Below are 19,033 nucleotides of genomic sequence, written 5' to 3'. Positions count from 1 at the left end.
TTTAAAAGATCCACCCATATAAATGTCCCAGTTAGAGTTCAACTTTGGATAAGGCCCATATTAACCAGCTCATCTCTGTGTTAGCCATATCCATTGGTAGACTATTTCTGTCATATGTTTCTCTTATAATAGGACTTGTAGTGACTGACCACACCACATTGGGTAAGGTCCAAACTTCTTAACCCGCCCACTATACTCTGTCCCCAGTCTAAACTTCTAGCCTGATTTCTCACTACTGTTCCTCACAGACCCTCTTCTCTTAAAAGGGCCAGGATCATTTCTGGTTCCACAGTTTTATTGGTGACAATCCTACTTGGAATATGCCCCACCCCCACCCTACTACTATAAAAATCCCATTCATCATTCATTCATTCAACAAATTTTTATTAAATACATATTGTGTGCTTAGTGTACTGAAGAAAATAAGAGGAGTATTCCATCCTCATGACTTCTACAGTCTAGTAGAAGAGATAAGACATTTACTTCAATAAGCATTTACTAAGCATGTACATGTTGAGATCTCTGCACTTGGTATTGGGTGAAATACAAAGCTTAAAAATCTCCATGCTTCCGACCTTGCAGAGCTGGTGGTTAGTAGGGTGACAAGACACCAACACAAATACCACAATACACAGTATGATGTAGTGAGAACACGAGAGGTACAAAGCAAGGTGTGATGTGATGTCCAAGAGGAAAGGTCCTTACCACTGAGGCAGGGATGAGGGTGGCAGGAAGGACCTTCAGGGGCTGAGAGCCACTAGAGTTAGTCTTTAAAATTTCATGGAGTCTGACAATGCTGACATCATCTCTTGGCCTTCTTGTCTCCACCCTAATTCCCATACTTTTTTCATCATAAGGTCTACTTTCCATCTCTTTGTCCATCTCTGATGTGACTGGCCCTTGATTACCTGGCACCTTTCAGAAGTAGGATATTAAACTAAGTCTTCTTGACTCCTAACATGTCACCCACTATAGCATACCGTTCCTCCGATGGGAAGAATGGCAATCTCCCTCATTGGGGTGTGACAAAAAGTGCTTCATCATTCCTAAAGAGGCCTGGAAATGGAAGTTACTACAATCAGCTTAGTTAGGAAGCCCCCCACCCTCATGGAGGACAGAGCAGGTCCTGGAATGGACAAGATCTGGGGTGGGGGAAGATAAAACAAGGAAGGACATGGAGGAAATCAGGCCCACGTGACAACTTTGCTTGGGCCATTGGCCTGTGGAAGAGGCAGGATTCTTGGAAGGAAAGAGAGCCCTAGAAATGACTCCCAGACCAGACACCAGGAGGCCTGAGTTCTAGGCTTGTCTCTGCTGCTGACTTTTGGTGTTATCTCAGGCAAGTCCTTTCCCCTCCTTTCTCTGTCAAATGAGGGGGTGGGGCCTATAACTTCTAGAGCCCCTCTGGACATTCTCTGAGTCTTTGAGGTACATGGGAAGGGGTGGTCAGGGAGACCCTTCATTTCTTGCCCTCTTTCTTCTCATCCTCCTCTACCTTGATGGCCACTGTGTCCACAGTATCCTTCTTCTTCTTCTTTTTGTCACCTGTTGGGGAGAGAAGAGGACATGGACGGGACAGGTCACCCTCAGAGCCCATCGGGGCAATAAAGTTTATGATCTCCCTTAATAACACGCTCTCCCTCTTTGTCTCTCTCTCTCTGTCTCTCTGTCTCTGTCTCTCTGTCTCTCTCTCTCATGCTTTTATATTTTCCAAAGCATTTCCCCATATATATTCTCACATACCCCACATATATACCTCACAAACCCCTGCCCCCTGGGAGATATGGGGTAACTGTCATTGTCCATATTTTGAAGAGAAAGAAACTGAGGCTCGGATAAAGGAAGTCATAGGAACATAGGATCATGGATGGAAGGGGGCTTGGAGGCCATAGGGTTCAATCCTTTCACCTTGTAGATAATAATAACTAACATTCATATAGGGGTTACCATGTGCCAGGCACTGTGCTTAACACCCTACAATTATTATCTCATTTGACCCTCACAACAAATTACCCCACCCCTTCTACAGATAAGGAAACTGAGGCAAACAATGGATTTAAGTGCCCAGGGTCACACAGCCAGTAAGCATCTGAGGTCAGATTTGAACTTAGATCTTCTGACTTCAGCTCTGGCACTTTGTTTGCCACAGAAGTGTGCTGCTCTTTGAGTAAACTGAGGCCCCGGGAGATGAAGTCACCCAGGTGAGTACTTCAATTCCAATCACACAGCATGATAGGGACTAGGGCCCAGGTCTTCTGACTTCTAGTACAGTGGTCTTTCCTATTCACTACAACAATCTCCACCTTTCTCCAACCCTTACCTCCTTCTCTTACCTGCCTGCCATTTGGAAAACCTCCTTGAGGTGGACAAGAAGATGTCTGAGCCACCCAGGACACGTGGTCTCCTCCTGAATGTCTCTAAGAACTAGGACACTACTGGTCATCTCCTTCCTATGAAGTCCCACATCAAGAGAGTCCTTCTTTGGTTCTGACCACAATGCCCTCTGCTTCTGTTCAATGCCTTCTCACTCTCCCTTGTTCTGTCCTCTAGTTATACGGGAAACCCAGGATGGGTGTCCAGGCTCATACAAACTTCACAGAATCTGACCATGATTCCGTCATCCCTCAGCCTTCTTCTTTCCCCCTTAATTCCTTTATCCTTTCATTATAAGATCTACTTTCCATCCCTTTATTCATATCTGCTATTTTTCTCTGGTCTTTCTCCTACAAGACAAAAACACACAAAATCACTATCATTACAGGAGCTCCTCTGATCCAGTCTTTTGCCTCTGGTTAAGCCAGTACTATAGTACTAAAACTCCAGCCTCCTGGGTCTTCCTAGGCCTCTGCCTCTCAACTCCTCAGAAGTTAGGAAGTTCTCTCTGGGCCTCAGTTTCTTAATCTGTACAATAAAAGGTTAAACCATCTAACAAATGACTAATATAAGTAGACTATATAACATGCATAATTAATATACAACATCTAGCTATAAGCTATCCAACATAGCTAAAGTTCCTTCCTTTCAGTTCTAACATTTCATGTTCTATATTCCAAAGCTCCTTTTAGCTCTAAAGATCTGAATCCATGGCCCACAGAACCCTAGACCTCAGAGGCAACCTGATCTAAGCTAATGTGTACCTGAATAGGTGTCCTTTCTACAATATTCTCACCAATGTGATCTTCTATCCTCCTCTAGCAATGGGACAATTCATTTCTTTTCTGGAAATCTCCGATTCAATTCAAATCCATTTTTCATATTCTATGACTCCAGGGCAGCCTCATTCTCACCTTTTCCACTAACCTCCTCTCATCAATTTCCTCTCCTCTTCTCTCCCCAATGTCCTTCATTGATTTGGTAAACATCAGGATGCTTTAATGTTGGCAACTCTATATAGGATTGGTTTTGCTGATTTCAAGTCTTTCGAACTGTCTGAAAAATCCTATTTCCTCAAAGTCAGATCATATACAGAAAGAGCCTTGGACATAAACTTGGAGAACTTTTATTTATAACTTGGTATGGTCGTTTGCTAATCTTGGAAAAGATTACAAATCTGGACCTCGGTATCCTCATTCTGCAAATGAGGAGGTTGGAACAGATGATCTACAAATGTGGATTTTAAGTCAGAGAACTCAGATTTGAATTCTTGCTTGCCACTTACCACCTGTGAACTTGGGGAAGACATGTAGCCTCTCTAGGCCTCAGTTTCCCCATCTGTAAAATGAAGGAGCTTGACCACATGACCTCTGAGGGTCCTCCCAGCTGTAAAATTTATGACCTTATGATCCAATGACCTCTCAGGTTCCCTTCCAATTCTAAAATAGAATGATGTGGCTTCTTTGGGGTTCCATTCTCCAATCCCAGTACAGAATTTGAAGTAAGGCTCTCTGAACTCAAAGTGGGAGAGAAATTTGGTCACCTTCAATGTTGCTCACTTTAACTCTTACTATGGATCCCAACTAACCAGTTTTTTTTTCTGGACAACAGATCCCCAAGTTTGGGATCCTAGTCTGAGTTGTTCTTTTAACTTGTAATTCCAGTCTCCCTCCTACTCTTTCCCTTCCCCCAACCAAGATGTGCCTTGGGAGAGATGGACAAGCTGGACAGTGAAAAGCCAGAAGAAAGGTGTGGAAGCTGCTGGTCGCTCAGCCACAAGGGAAGAAGTCCTGTCTTCTTGGAAGTCAGGGAGAGGAAGAGGCAAGAAGAGACAGGAGGAGGCAAGAGGAGAGGGCAGGGAGGGAGAGAGAAGAAGAAACAAAGAAAGAAAGAAGGAGAAGAAGAAGAAGAATGAAAAGGAGGAAAAGAAGAAAAAGGAGAGAGAGAAGAAGAAAAAGAAGAAGGAGGAGAAGGAGGAGGAGGAGAAGGAAAAGGAGAAGGAGGAGGAGAAGAAGAGAAGGGGGAGAGGAGAAGAAGAGAAGGGGGAGAGGAGAGAGAGAAAGGAGAGGAGAGAAAATGAGACATGGAGGAGACAGGCTGCTAGCTGCCCTGTGGGGTCATCTCATCCTCTTCCTTCACCACAGGCAGAGATCCGAGAGACTGGGACTGGGTGTGGACCGGGAGAGGGGGCAGCCTGTCAGAGGAGCCTAGAGTACAAAATGAAGAGAGGTCAGCAAAGGGAGAAGAAACCACTGAGGAGGTTTGGGGGGAACCTCAGGAAACAGAAAGACTTAGTGGTGAGGGAGGTCAGTTCTGCCCCTGAGCACCAAGGTCAAGGAGGCCCAGGAGAGCCTGCTCTGAAGGGTTTAGGAATTAGGACTTCGGGCAGAAAAGTTGAAAGAGTTGACATGAAGTCACCCACTCAACTCAAAACCACGGCACCATTGGCTCCTATTTGCAACCATACCCAAGCTCTTGTCCCATTGGTTTGTGCCTGAGGTTTTAACCCTCGTTTCCTCTGCAGACACCACAAAGGTCTCAGAGTCAGTCATCTATCTGACATTTGTTGGGCTTTTGTCATGACAGCTCCCCAAATACTCATGTGGGAATTAGTCCTTGGATTCAGTCCTCTGACCCATTCTCCCTCACCCCACAAACCCATCATGACTTGGAACTAAGAAGACCTGACTGATGCATTCTAGCAGCTTGTTCATGAACAAATCACTTCAACAATCTGAGACTCAGTTTCCTTATCTGTAAAATGAGGGGGATAGAGAAGATGATCTCTAAGGATGCTTCCATCTCTAAATCTGAGTTCCTGTGGGTCTATAGATTCAAGACTCACCCCCTCACTCTGAACACAGGATCAGCCCTGAGCAGTCCCTCTTGAGTATGTTTCTAGCTTCCCAATCACATCTGAGAATTTTGGCTCTGCTCTTTGAAATGACTCTTCAGAGCTCCTTAGGTCTCTCTCCTCCCCTTCTGAACCAGCCAGGCCCTCCCTCCACCCCCAGCTTCACTCACTCAGTAACCACTCTACACGTGACAAAATCACTTGGAGGGGGGGGAGGCAATGTTCTGCCATGCCAATCCACAATCACCAGTATCAAGAGCATGATTGTGGACAGCTGTGCAAACATTAGCAGTTGTCTATCTTTCCCCAGGGTTCTCAGCCCTAATGAGAGTTGTGATGAAGGGGTTTGCTACAGGAGAATTTAGTGGCAATGGGGCACTTGGAATTCAGACCTTAGGGATGTGGAGCAATCTGGGACAGAGAAGTTTGGGTTGTGGAGGGACTTCAGGAGGAAGGGATACGTGACAGGAGTTTGGGTTGGGGGAATCAGGGTCAGAAGGAAAGTCTCACTCACCCCCAGGAACTTCAGTTAACTCGGTGAGTGGGGGCACCGTCTCCAGCTTGTCCGTGTACATCTTAGCTGCCCTCCTCTGCAGGTAGCGTGCCTCAATCTCCTTTCGTGTCCGGGGTACTCGGCAGTTGAAGACGCAGCATAGAGTGATGACTGTAAGGAGACAGAGATGGGAGCAGTCCTAGAGTTGGACCAGAGGCCATGAGCCCAGGGAAAGAGAAGAAACCAGGTTTTGAATTCCAGTGCACTTGGCAGGCTCATCCCAGGTCCAGGTAAAGGAAATGGGTTGAACCACTGTGAGATTAGAACCCAAGTCAAGGACAGAAGCACTTGGGACTGTGATTAGTAAAATTCAGAGCTTCTGTCCCTGAGTCCTGTTATTTCAACAAGACACAAGTTAGATGTTAACTTGTATTGTGTCTTATTATACTGTTTTTCAGTGTCTACTTTCCCTTTCAGTCCAAGGGTCCCTGAGGGCAGAGGTTGACTATCCCCTCAGGCTAGAGGCTATCTGAAGGCAGCCCCCTCAGACGAGGGGCTCCCTAAAATTGGGGTGATCCCTCCCTTAGTACTTCTTTATCCCACTGACTTCTGGTCCAGACTTTTCCCTTGAAGGTGGCTCAGCCTGAGCATCCTACTGAGGATGCCACGTCTGGAGTACCTGTGTCCAGCTGCTGGACATTTGTGATTGGGGGAGGAGTGCGCAGTCTCTCTCCCTCACCTGCTTTCCCGGCTATGACTATCTGCCCTCAAAATTCACAGGCTCAAACAGGGCCAAAATTTGTTGTCCTGGATCTGGTACAGCCTGTCCAGGCCCAGGCCACAGAACCAGTCCTGGGGAGGCTGGGAGAAGTCAGATCTTATTAAAAAACAGATATTGAAACTTCAGCTTTCAAGGCAAAACTGCTGGAGGCATGGGCTCTGAGTAGTGTGGTGGGGACATTTTGGGGAATCTGCAACAGAATTAATAATTAAGAATCCTGTCACTCTTCAAAGGATTATAAGATTTAGAACTTAGGGCTTGAAGATTATCTAGTCTGGTACTTCTCAGACTTTTTAGTTCCATGATCCCTTGACATTCTGAAAAATTATTGAAAACCCTTGGATATTCTTAAAAATTAGTGAGGACTCCAAAGAGGTTTTGTTTGGATTATATCTATTAATATTTACCATAATAGAAATCAAAACTGATAAAATTCTAGCCATTTGTATATTAATATAAATAAAACAGTTTATCAAAACTAACCATATTTTTCAAAACAAAAAAACTAGCGAGAAGACTGGGCATTGTTTACATATTTTTGCAAGTCTCTTTAATGTCTGTCTTAATAGAAGACAGATGGATTCTCATATCTGCTCCTGCATTCAATCTGTGGTGATAAGTTGTTTTGGTTGAATTATATAAAGAAAATGTGGCCTCACACAGATATACAGTTGGAGGGGTATTTTAGTAGGCAAATAATGTCTTAGTATTATTGTGAAAATATCTTTGACCTCACGGACTCTCTGAAAGACATTCCCCAGAGAACACTTTGAGAAACGTTCATCTCATCCAAGCCCCGTGATTTTAAAGAAGAGGGAACTCAGGATGAAATAACTTTCCAAGGGTCACCAAGCTATTAAGCAGAAGAACTGAGATACAAACCGAAGCATTCTGCCTCCTGAGCCAGGATACATTTCACTATCCCACATGGAGACTGGAAACAATCTAAGGATGCAGACTCAGAGCCAGTGCTGAATCAGGTGGACCAGACTGTTCCTATGCCCAGGCCCCTTCTCCTGCCTACACAGACTCTGTATATAATCTCTAAATCTCCATATCTGTTGGCATATCAGCAAAGTGCAGATAACAGAGACTCGACGACATTTAATAGTGTTGACCCAACTTGGGTCCCATTCCTCACAGAGAAGAAAGAGCAATTACACAGAAATTAAGGGTAGTTTGTACCTCCAAAAGGGACACCTGTGTCTGGATTACAAGGGGCATTAGGCACCCTTATCCTTGTGAAAGTAAATGAAAGTGTGTTTGCATTCCCACAAATGTGTGACAAATACATATGATCCTCTAGTGTTCTGCTCCCTAACTCTAAACATTCTGTGTTCTAAAGTTCTATGTTCTTTCAGCTCTGGAATTCTAGTATGCTCATTAGCACAGTCAGTTTGGGAGAGTGACTGTTTGGGGGAGAAATCAAATGAAACAATTTGTTGCTTTGGTCAAAATGGGCACACCTAGGGTGTGTATGTAGGGGTAGGTACAAATGTATAATATGTCATCATTAGCATCATGAATTCATGACCCAAGTGAGAGAACGAATAAAAACTAGTAGAGCCTTTGAGTCCCTGGGGAAGGGGGAGGGAAGGAAGGAAAGTGTAGAGGAAGCTAGATGCCATGCCCCGGCTCCCAGGCTGGTTTACCTGGAGTCCTTGGTTTCTTTGGGGCTTGATTGTTGTCACCTCTGAAATAGGGAGATTATGACGTCTAAATTTGGACGCCTATCCCCCAGCAGCTTGGCCACAGGGCTACACGCTCTACACACACATACCCACTATAGTAGGGAAAGGTCCAGGGGACTACATTTCTCCCATTCCCATGTTCTCCCCATACACATTCTCCTTCACCTGGAGGCTCCCAGCCTACTCTGATACTGTGTTTCCCCAAACAACACAGGGTCGTTTGCCTAGACTGAGTTTCCCATCCATATGGGGGCTGCAGAGGAAAGGATCTCCAAGTCCTTAGGAGAATCAGTGATGCTTCTTAAAAGACAGCTGGGAACACCTGAGTCCTAACCACTTATTTGGCTGGGTGACCCTAGGCAAGTCAATTCTTTCTGAGCCTTACTTTCCTTCCCTATAAAACAGAGATACTAATCACAGGCACATTAAAATTAAAATATTCTGCAAACCTTAAACTCTATAGAAATGACCATTGTTGTTACTCATTTAATAAACATTTAATGAAGTATAAATATGAGTTATTATTACCCAACACTGACCGTCATTATTATTGTTGAGCTAAAAACATCGCTCGGCTTCTCTGTCTCAGGACCACCCCCATTCCTCCAGAGCTTGAGGGGAAGGCAGGAGCCAACACCCACTGCACATTAAGCCTGGGGAGCTAGAAAGCTTCAAAGGAGCCCGTGCAGATGTTGGCCTCTGTCTCCTACAGATGTTGCCAGGCTGGGGAGGGATGTGCAAACCTCCTCTGCTTCTTCCCTCACAAACATTTGTTTGGGACGTGTCTGAATTAGTTTTTAGAAGAATAAAAGAAAGGATTTTTTTTCCTGGGGGAGTTGGTTACAGACTGATGATACCAAGGCTAGCGGCAGCCTTTGACAGGTGACCTCGTGCGTCCCTCTTCTCTTTGTCCTCCAGGACTGCATAAGTCTCATCACAATAAGCCAATGGTACAGCGCTTAGGTGGGGCTGAGAATGAAGGCAAAGAGTATGTTTCTCCATTTGTCTTCCCCAGTTGTGTGATATACAAGCAAACTAAAAAGAATCTCAGAATGGCAGAGCTAGGAGGGACCTTACAATAGACACAAGATCAGAGCTAGATAGAAGCTTAGAACATAGAATGAAAAGTATCTTAGAGATCATCTATTCCATTTTACAGATAAAGAAACTGAGGCCCAAAGTCACACAGTGAGTAAGTGATAGTCAAACTTCAACTCATGTTCGGGTCACCCCTTTGTCTTCTCCTAATCAGTCACCATGTCACAGTCCAAATGCCCTCACTCCCCATTTCTAGTTCCAGAACCAGAATTAAGCCAACTCTGTCATTTCTCCCCCAAAGTCTGTGTCAGTCTGCTCTCCCATGGCCCTACTCCCCAGTCCTGTAACTTTCTCAACCAAGATACCATGAGGATCAAAATTGTCCAACCTACAACAAGACAGACTGAGTCTAATGGCACTTTATTAAAGGGTCCATGGCCGCCTCCAACAAAGTGGACCTCGGATCTTCCTCATGATCTGAGATGCTCCCTCCTCCCAGGACCTTGTTTTATAGGGTTTGATATCCAAACATGCAAAAGAGGCATGACCAAAGACAGAATCTCATTGGTGGATAGACCTTACTCGTGAGGGCTAAACATGACATATCAGCAAGGGGTTCACAGGTTGGGTGAAGCATGGGGCACCTCCACTGACTAAGGATCATAAGATGGTCCTGCTCCTGTTGGAAAAGAGAGAATGGTCCAGAGGTACAAAAATAAAGTGGAGGGCTTTCCAAAGCATCAAAGCATCCCACCCATGCTGGATTTGGACATGGAATTTGAGCAAAATAGGACAGAGATGTCTTTGTCAGCATTCTTGTGGTTGCACAAATGAGCCTCATAACTGGATAAAAAAGTAGTGAACATTATGTTACAGTTTGAGGCCCACTCTAAGAACCTATCTATCCCTATGTGACTTACATAAAATATCAAACTGATTAATGCTGATTGGAATAGAGTAGGGGTCCAAATGAATTCTTTCTCACAATACCCTTCTCTGGCCATTGCTCCCCTACACGTCTCCTCCTATTAGAATATAAGGTCCTTGAGAGCAGGGACTAGTTTCCCTTTTATATTTCTATCCCCAGTAGGGTTTGACATTGAACAAGCAGTTAATAAACGTCTTTTTCATTCATTTGTAGAATGACAGTAGGGTTTGATACCCAAGACACACAAACACACACACATAAGTGGGCAACATGAGTAGAAAGAGAGCTATCCTCAGACGAAGTCAGGAAACGTGGGTTTGAATCCAGGCTTGGAATTTTGAGATTCTACCCAGGCATCATGGGTTTATACCCTGGGAAGGGTTGGGAACTGCAAGCAGAGAATTCAATATTCTCTGTGATGAGAGGATAATATGGAGAGGGATCGGGGTGGGGGTGGGGGACAGAGCAGGGTAGGGCGACCAGGATGTCAGATACTGTGCTAAGCCCTTTACAAATATTACCTCATTGGGTCCTCACAACTACCCTAGGAGGTAAATGCTATTATTATTCACATTTTAAAGTTAGGGAAACCAAGGCATAGAAAAATTTAGTGATTTGCTCAGGACCACACAACTAGCAAGTATCTGGGTCAAATTTGAACTCAGAGCTTCCCGGTGGTCTATCCACTGAGCCAGCCAGCCATCTAGAGGTACACAAGATCACCTGCCATGGGTTGCCTCTAGCCTTGAAGTTTTCAGTCTATAGATTCATGGGAAAGTCATTTACCTTATGAGGTAGTGTGGTATCAAGGAAAGGCAGAAGATGGATTAGATTTGTTCTATTTGACCCCAAAGGACAGAACCAGAAGCAAAAGGTGAAGCAACAAAGAAGAAACTTTAGATTTGAAGTCAAGAAAAACTTGGTAATTAACAAGAACTGTCCAAATGTGGAACATAATGGGCTGCCTCGGTAGAGAGTGAACTCCCTGTCCTGGGAGGTCTTCAAGAAGCAGTTGGATGACACCATGTTGGGTGTTATTATAATGGGAACTCCTTTCCTATATGGGTTGAACTAGAGGGCTTCTCGGGTCCCATCGAATTCTGTGATTTTGTGATTCTTTGACCACTGGACCCGAGGACCTAGGTTTGAATCCCAGCTTTGACACTGCCTACCTGCCTAACCCAGGGCAGGTCACTTAGCCTCTGGTCCTCAGTTTCCTCACTTACAAAATGAGAGTAGTAATAGTTTCACTCCTCTCCTCTGGGGACTCCTTAGGAAAGCATTGTGTAAGCCTCTAAGTATTATCCAAATGTAAGTTATTATTACTATTACTGTGAGGCTGCAGGCTATTAGGAAGCCAGGCTGGCTCTGGGGAAAAGAAGGGTAGAGAAAGCAAAGAGATGTGATTCTCTTTCTTCTTCTTTGGGGCTCACTGAGAGCCTGAAGGGCTGAACAGAGGCCTGAAATGGTTTGTCGGTGGAGACTCTCGTAGTGCCATGTTGTGAAATACATCACCTCGGGGAGAAATGGAAGACCTAGCAATCCAGGATGCCTTCCCTGCTTGTCAGCTCTGCTCTCTTCCCTAGGGGGCAAAGAAGAATATGAGGAGGAGGGTCTATGAGAGGGTCCAGGGAGGGAGCCAAGGTTAGTGCAAAGGTACCCTCAGAGAAAAAAGCCAAGGAGCTGCTGCCAAGAGGGAACACATGGAAGGCAGATGGAAATGTGGTCCTGGCTCCCTTCCCTGCCTCACACATCTGGATGGGGCCATCCCCCACCCCAAGAGGACCCACCCTGTGACTTCATCCTCCCAGCACCCCATGGTCTCTGCCACCCAGATTTCTTGAGCTCAGAGTGCAGAGGGGTCACTCACTGCCCCCCACTCCAACTTCTCTGCTCCTACCTGGAGTCCCTTACTCTTTGGGTGCTCCAGGATCTGACTTTCGGTCTTGGGGAGACCCCAATATACCTCTCCCCAGACTCAGTCCCCTGCCCACAGGAGGTGGTAGAGCAGAAAGAAAGACTCCCGAAATAAGAAGCGGCAGGCTGGGGTTCTTGTTCTATCCCTGACACTAAATAGCTGTGTGTCACAATCTCCATGAGCCACAGTATGGAGTCAGACTTTGCACAACTCTGCCTCACTTAAACCCAATTCACACACTAGTCAGGACATCACCCAGGGATGTCACTGGTCCTCTTCAAAAACTAAGGACAAATCAGCAACAAGGGGCTACTTACCATGTGCTAGGCACTATGGGGGGAGCTGGAAATATGAAGACTAAAAAACAAATGAGTCCCTGCTGTCATGGAGTTTACATTCCATCAGGGGAGACATGTACAAATAAAAGTATATAAGATATAGACTTCAGATTGATGCAAGGAGCTCCTAGAGTAGCAAACTTGATTGCGTCAGTGATTTCATTGGTGTAAGGAGATTCCAAAAACAGAGTGCTACTCACCCATCTGGCTACCCGGAGTCTTACCACCCAGTTGGTAGGAACACCAGGCCCCAGCAGGAGGACCCCAATAGGAGGGAGGGTGAGATGGGGAGTTAAGGTCTCTTTCTGACTCCAAGGTCTGCCTTCTTATCTCTAAAGAAAACTGTTGCCTGTCTTCTGCAAAATAATAATAAGTATACACAAAAACTGGAAAGAAAGGAAGAATGAAGCAATTTGCTGGATCACAGGGACCTCCTAAGGGGCGAGGAGCAAACGGAAAGCTTCCTAATTCTGAGGCCAGTTTTCCACACTCTTTCTCACGGGGCCTCCCCTAAAGGAGGTACATAAAAAATAAACACGAGGTCATGGGAAGCGGAGGCAACAGCCGCTGGCAGGTTAGGTTCAGAAAAGATCTCGTGGAGAAGATGGAAGTCAAGTCAAATTTCTGAACAAAGGGAACATTGACCCTGAGTGAAGAAAGGGCCAGTGACAAGGGAGTTGAAGCCAACAGAGGATGGGGTTCCCAACCAAACTTGTAAGTGAGGGCATGTGGGGCACTCTGTCTGATAAGTGTCTGTTCTGCAGGGGCACCCCATCAGGCAGCCTGGTGTAGAGCACCATGCCCAGCTGCTGGGTTGTTATTGTCAATCAGGAGCACTTTGAATGCCAAACGCCTTGACTTCCTTAACCTGTGAACGGAAAAACCCGCTCTCTCCCTTTCTTCCTGTTTCTCCATGGATCCTGCACCTCCCATCCCTGAATTCTCCCTTGTCCTTGGCTTGGCATTCCACTTTACCTGAGCTATGAAGAATTATCAATCGGAGGTTTACAAGATGGAGGGAGAAACAGGCCAAGGGTGAGAAGACTAGGGTTCCATTTCCAGGCCTGCCACTATCTCACTCTATAACCTTGGATGTCCCCTTATCTCTCTAGGCTGCCATTCTTCACCTGATAATGAGGGGAATCAATTAGATGAATCTTTCAATTTCTACCTAGCTCTAACATTCCACATGAGTTTACCAATATCTTACAGGTAATGAGAGGTAATGAGAGGTACCACATTACTTTGGATAGAGTATCAGCCTTGGTATGAACCCAACCTTGAGTTCAGGTCCCTCCTCCCACATTTATAGGACACATGGCTTGGGCAAGATTCTTAACTTCTCAGTGTCCTAGTCAGGTCTATAAAGCCCTAATTTGCCAAGAGGGGGCTGGTATGTATTGGTAGAGGGACTTGGTGCATTTAGGAATTCCTGTTACTAATGATATCACACATCTAGTCCCTATATCTATTGGTCCATAGGATAGTATGAGATGGGAAAAACTGGGAGGGGTAGTGACTAAAGTGGACAGTCCTGGGTTCAAGTCTCTGCTCTTTTACTAACCCTGTCACTCTGAACAAGTCACTCCCCTTCCTCAGCAGCAAAATTGAAATAATAATATTTGTGCTGATTTTAGCACAGGACTGTTCAGAGAGGGTGTGAACACACTTTTTTTTTAGACCTATTAGAATGTTTATTTAAGTGTGAGTTATTAGCATTGTCAAAAGGGGCTTTCTCAACTGGTCCTCCGCCCCACACCAGACCTGCAGCTGGACAACCTTCTCCCTTTATCCCACAGCATTGACACCCTGCCTTGGACAAGCCAGCTTCACTTTGCCATGAACCCTAGCCAGGCACAACCAGAAAGAGAATCACATGCCAATCCCAAGCAAAGACAGCCTTCCAAAGGCTGAGAGAAACCACTGGAACAGAGGCCCCTGTGGTATCGTGGAAGGAATGAAGGCAGAACCGGGAATCAGGAGACCTGTGTTCTATTCACAGCCATGACATTAGCCATGTGAACTTAAACTAATCTTTTCATGCCTCTCTGGACCTCAGTTTCCTCATCCGTAAAATGGGGACAATATCACTTGTTCTAATTAGTTACTTCACAGGATTCTTGAGGAGACACCAGTTTATTAAGCACCACAAACCCTACCATACCAACAAGGATGAAGATAAGAGTCATAGATTTAGACAGAGTTTAGGGGCCACAAAGCCTATGGTGATTGGGTTATCTGGGCCTCAGGGGATAGTAGGCAGAGTCCTCTACTCAGTGAAGCTCAGGAACCAGAGAGGAAGTCCTTGGACCTGCCTAATTTTACTCAGAACTCAATGTGAGTCATCAGAGGGATATGGCATTGGATAAAATGCAGTCATTGTGGGACTTGGGGGCCACATCTAACCTATAGTTGGAGGAACTGCAGAGGGATTTCCATCTTGACCCCCCCAGTTTGCCCTTTTTTCCTTATCGGGGTGTTGGCCCTTTAAATGGGAAGGGCGGGTAGGGAGTCCGGGCAGGAGAATCATCAACTGGGCATTTTGGGGACAGAATGACAGGAATCCCTTCCCAACACCGGGCCCCATAATTATAGTAATTACCCTGAGGCAACCTTCCCTGGCAAAGAGGACTCTAGTCACTGGGCAGAATCCCTCCCACCGCCCCCATTGCCAGCTTCCTCCATCCCGCAGACCCCAAACAGGGACATTCTGAGCACCAGAAGGTGCCAGAAACAACGAGGGGCCTCCTGTGGTTAGTCAACTAGCACTTACCAGAATTCCTCATTGCATGGTGTGCAACTAGCATTCACCATGACTTTTCAGCCCTGGTCTGTACGCCTTCCACAGGTTGCCTGACTGCAACAAATATGACCTTCTCAACTGCTGCCCAGGTGCTCTTTGGAACAAGCAACTCAACAACCTGCAGAGGCTGCTCGACTCTCTGTCCTCTGGTGGAATCTCCCCTCAAGCCCACCCCCTTTCCCTCCATCAGCCTTCCCCCTATGCCATCCCTGAGTTCTGATAGCAGGTCCCTCTACCTCTGGGGTGGAGAAGCCCGGGACATTGTCTGACTCTGTGGTCAGTCCTTCGTTTTTGAAGGGACTGCAGACATCACAGTGTCATGGGTAATGTCTTGATTATCTTTGGACCTAAATGAGGATCATAGGACCATAGATCTGGAGTTAGATTTTAACAAATGAGGAAACTGAGGTCAGGAAAGTTTAAAAGACTTGCCTTCGGTCAAATGGCTGGTATTTGAACCCAGATTCTCTGAGACCAAATTCAGTTACCCATCTTCTATACCAAGCTACCTTGTATGAGGTGAATAGAAAATTTGGGGTGGGGAAGATGGGAAAGAAAAGGTAAAACAGATCAGGTAGCGAAGATAGAAAGCAAGGTGGGGGACATCGAATGGGGAGAATCAGGAAAGATGAGGAAAGAAGGAACGAGAGTATGGGAGTACATGAGGTCTTAGGGGAGGACCTGGAGCATGGCAGGAAGAAGGGTTGGGGGGGGCACTACTTACTGATAGACAGGACAAAGAGGGAAAATATGCCAACCACGTGCCACAGGCGCATGTCCCAGAAGACGACGGTCTCCTTGGTGAGTGGGGGAGGTTTGGGTTTTGGGGGTGCTGTGCTGGGCTGCAAGAGATAAGAGAAGGGAGAGAGGGCTGAGAGGGTCACAGAGGAGGAGCCAGGGCAGAGAGACGTTAGGGAGCCCAGTGATTCCCCATCCACACCCCCCCACACACACGTAACCCCACTCCCACTCTCTGCCGGAACTTCAATGAGCTCAATCATTGAGAGTATCCCAGAGCCACAACTTCCTATTCTACCACCAGGGCTCGCAGCACTGGATGGGTCTTTTGATAAAATCCATTTTGAGGGAGTTGTAGGAGGAGACCTGGTGGAGAATCCTCAATTCAATTCAATTCACTTCAATTCCATTCCATTCAACTTATTCTCCCTTGCTATGTATTAGACACCTTGGATAAAAGAAAAAAGAAGAATTACCTTGTCCCAAGAAGGTTACATTTTACTGGATGTAGGGGATAGGATATTGGATCTCTGGACATGAGTAGAGGTTCCCCTTCTGTTGGGGGAGGCTGGAGAGGAGCTCCCCTAGGGCAAGTAATTTCTTATTTCAAATACTTCTTTTCATGTCAATGCTTGTTAGCACCTTAGGGCCCTAGCTACAATCCACAGACCATCAGGCTACAAGGCCCTAGAGAGTTGGAAGGGACCTTAGAAATCAACTAGTCTAACCTACAAATGGAGAAAGAAAAGGATTTGTCCAAGGTCACACATGGCCTTAGTGGCAGAACCTGAATTGATCATCAGGTTTCATGACTCGACGCTTTACCTTACTGCACCACACTGCTCTGGAAGGGATTTCGAGACTGGCTATATAATCTGGGACTCAGTTTCCTCCTCTGAAAAATGAGGGGATTGAACTAGATAAGCCTAAGTTCACTTCTAGCTCTGAAATTCTATGTTCTGAGTTCTAAGGCAGTTTTAACATTCTGTGTTCTAATGTCCCTTACCACTATGAAATTCTATGCTCCTAAATAGAGCAAGAGGAGGGTAATAAGTCTCCAAGCTGGCGTCTGTATTGACCTTGGCTATTTTTCCTAAGACTGTGCCTCACCCATTCCAGATCATCCCACAGGCATACACATAAAAACTTCCTTAGAGACCCCTACTATTCTGCTGCCAAGATCAAAGTAACATGGGCAAGTTTAAGGCCTTTGTCAGGAGTCTCTATAATATGGCTCTGTTTTGAACCTCCCCCCAATCAAAACATGTTCTCTGGAAAGGCCTGATCGGCCTCCCCCTCTAAGAGGTGTTTCCTGAGGGTGGGAGACAGTCCCTTTGCTTCTCTGAAAGTCCATTAAATGAAAGAGTGATCCTAGGCATGTCAAGCATCATGGACCCCTTTGGAAGTCTGTTTTCTCAGAACCATGCTTTTAATGCATGAAGTAGAATTCATCTGATTACAAGGGAAAACAATTATATGGAAATTGTTGTCAGAATTTTATGATTTTTTAAAAAGTTCCCAGACAACCAGCTTGAGAGGCCCTAGACGCCATGATCTCTAAACATGCTTCTTTTTGTAAATTAGGTGGATCCTGATTTGCTACTTATAGGTTGTATGACCTTGGGTGAGAGATCCACTAACCCTTCTGGGCTTCACTTCCTTCGTCTGTAAAATGAGGGGAGTTCACTAGGTCTCTAAGATCCCCTCAAGTCCTAAATGGTCTGGTTTAGGGCCAGTTTCCTCAAATCAAGGGCTCCCTAAAGAAGGAGTCTTTCCCTCTCATACCTACAGCTTTTTCTCACCTGAGGAAGTTCTACACCTGAACTCTAAGCATCCTGGTACAGAGGGCTTGGAGGGGCACAGAATTGAGAAAAGTCAGAGAGAGGAAGAGTTTGGGCTGGCTGGTTTCTCTTTCAATCCACTGCCTGTTTCCCTGAGGCACTGGACACACCCATAGGGCTTGGCACAGACCTGTACCTATGCCAACTTCCTTATTTTCCCCCTCTCAACCGTCGGGTCAATCTCCTCACACGGAAAAGGCCAGCAAGAGATCAATGGCGTGAGACAAAAGAATGTCCTTTGGGTCTAGGATAATTGGGAGAAGAATGAACTTCTGAGGATGGGGGCCGGTGAGGGGACGCCAGACATGTGGATGATTCTATAACACCTCTTATGATAGAAAGAAGGGACAGACCCTTCAGAGAAAAGGAACAAGACCACCCACCCTCAAAGAAGGCTGGAAAAGACATTGGATCAGAGAGTGGGAATTGGAATTAAGGTCTTAACAGTAGCAACAGTAGTGATAATAAAAATATTAATAATTATCATTATAATCACAGCTCCCAGGCCCAATTCTTCTTACCTAATAGTAGTTCACTTTTATGCAGGGCTTTAAGAGAAGTTTACAAAGACCTTTCCTGGGAGGTAGTGGAAGCAAGTGTGATTATCACCATCCCCATTTCACAGAGCGGGTAAATGAGGTTCAGAAATCAGAAGGAATGTGCCCAGGGCCACGCAGCCTGTAATTATTTTCTAGTAGGTACAAGAGGCAGGGTGCTACTCAGGTCTGCGGGCTCCAAGTTCCGTGATCTACTTGACTGGAGGGGAAGGGACGTGGGAACTGCTACCCTTCCCCACCCCCCAAGAAATGGATTCTCACAAGAGCTAATTGCCATCCTCTGGAGAGGAAAGCTGAAGGATGAGATGCCAGGGTCTGGGACGGCTGTCACATCTATGGACCACACCTGCCCTCTGGTGGTCAAACAAGTTAACACCTAGGTTCTTCAGGTATTTTCTGAAAAACAAAGCACATTGTCCTAGAGCTAGCCTGGACCAGGGACGTCGTGGGATTTATTTTATTTTTATTCACTCGTTTACTTATTCATTTCTTTTTTCTAGACAAGCAGGATTAAGTGATTTGCCCAGGGTCACACAGAAAATGTGTCAAGTGTCTGAGGTCACATTTGAACTCAGACATTCCTAACTGCGGGCACAGGGCTCTATCCACTCTACCATCTAGCTGCCCTGACATCATGGGATTTAGAACTGTCAAGAACCTTTAGGATTGTCTAGACCAAC

General features: G+C 45.7%; 1 protein-coding gene across 1 annotated transcript in view; it reads right to left on the bottom strand.

Moving 5' to 3' along the window:
• Positions 1-367: 367 nt before the first annotated feature.
• TMIE (transmembrane inner ear) overlaps positions 368-19,033 on the bottom strand; it is a 59,336-nt gene continuing 40,670 nt past the window's right edge. The window contains exons 4-6 of the mRNA XM_072653256.1: positions 15,942-16,059; positions 5,742-5,891; positions 368-1,545 (exon numbers count right to left, since the gene is read on the bottom strand). Of these exons, the coding sequence (XP_072509357.1) occupies positions 1,460-1,545; positions 5,742-5,891; positions 15,942-16,059 (354 nt within the window). The 3' untranslated portion in view covers positions 368-1,459. The remainder of the gene's footprint in view (positions 1,546-5,741; positions 5,892-15,941; positions 16,060-19,033) is intronic.

The sequence above is a fragment of the Notamacropus eugenii genome, chromosome 1, assembly GCF_028372415.1.
Source record: "Notamacropus eugenii isolate mMacEug1 chromosome 1, mMacEug1.pri_v2, whole genome shotgun sequence".
NCBI lineage: Eukaryota > Metazoa > Chordata > Mammalia > Diprotodontia > Macropodidae > Notamacropus > Notamacropus eugenii.
Note: the sequence above shows the minus strand (reverse complement) of the source record. Positions and strands in the feature narration are given on the sequence as shown.